Below are 726 nucleotides of genomic sequence, written 5' to 3' on the forward strand. Positions count from 1 at the left end.
GCGGGGCGGTGACCGGGGCGGTGTAGGCGTCGGGGCGCTGGCCGTCACAGAAGGCGGGCAGGCAGGCGCCGTTGGCCCCGGTGACCACGCTGTCGAAGCGGCCCCAGGCCCGCGGGTTGCTGGGGAAGCCGGGCTGCGGCTCCAGGTTGATGAGGCTGATGACCACCCCTTCCAGCTGCTCGTAGGGGTTGAACTTCTCGTTGCTGTAGGCCCTGACCTTGACGAAGCAGCGGCGATCCTCGGGCACGTCCAGGTTGAAGAGGCGCCGCTCGCGGATCTCCAGGTTGCCCACCAGGAAGGTGCTTTCCTCCCTCTTCCTCCGGCCACCCCCGGCCAGCCGCAGCACCCCCTCCTCCTCCCACAGGCCGCCCTCGGGGGTCAGGGACCACAGCTTCATCTTCTGCAGGTGCTCCGGCATCCACACCTGCCCCGCGTCCATCCTCACCTGCACCGGCCCCGCCTGCAGCGCCGCGCCGCTGTCGCCTTCCCGGAAATCCACGGCGAACATCCCGTAGGTGCGCAGGGGGACGATCTCCCCGTCGGCGTTGGCGAAGCTCAGGTCGCTGGACGCTGCACTGGCCGTGCCCATGTCCCTGGGGTCCACGAAGGTGACGCTGGCTTTGACCGTGCCGTTGAAAACCTCCCCGGACGGCCGCAGGAAGGCTCCGGCCGGCAGCACGAGCTCCCCGACCGGCTCCCCCCCGCCCGCGGCGCCGCCCGCCGGGG

The 726-nt window shown here is 71.3% G+C and overlaps 1 protein-coding gene across 1 annotated transcript in view; it reads right to left on the reverse strand.

Moving 5' to 3' along the window:
• CILP2 (cartilage intermediate layer protein 2) overlaps window positions 1-724 on the reverse strand; it is a gene marked incomplete at both ends in the record, with an annotated part of 1,172 nt that extends 448 nt beyond the window's left edge. The window contains 2 exon segments of the mRNA XM_017727499.1: window positions 1-4; window positions 7-724. The exon segment at window positions 1-4 is cut by the window's left edge and continues 448 nt beyond it. Coding sequence (XP_017582988.1) covers window positions 1-4; window positions 7-724 — 722 coding nt within the window.
• Between the last annotated feature and the right edge of the window lie 2 nt (window positions 725-726).

The sequence above is a fragment of the Corvus brachyrhynchos genome, unplaced genomic scaffold, assembly GCF_000691975.1.
Source record: "Corvus brachyrhynchos isolate BGI_N302 unplaced genomic scaffold, ASM69197v1 scaffold212, whole genome shotgun sequence".
NCBI lineage: Eukaryota > Metazoa > Chordata > Aves > Passeriformes > Corvidae > Corvus > Corvus brachyrhynchos.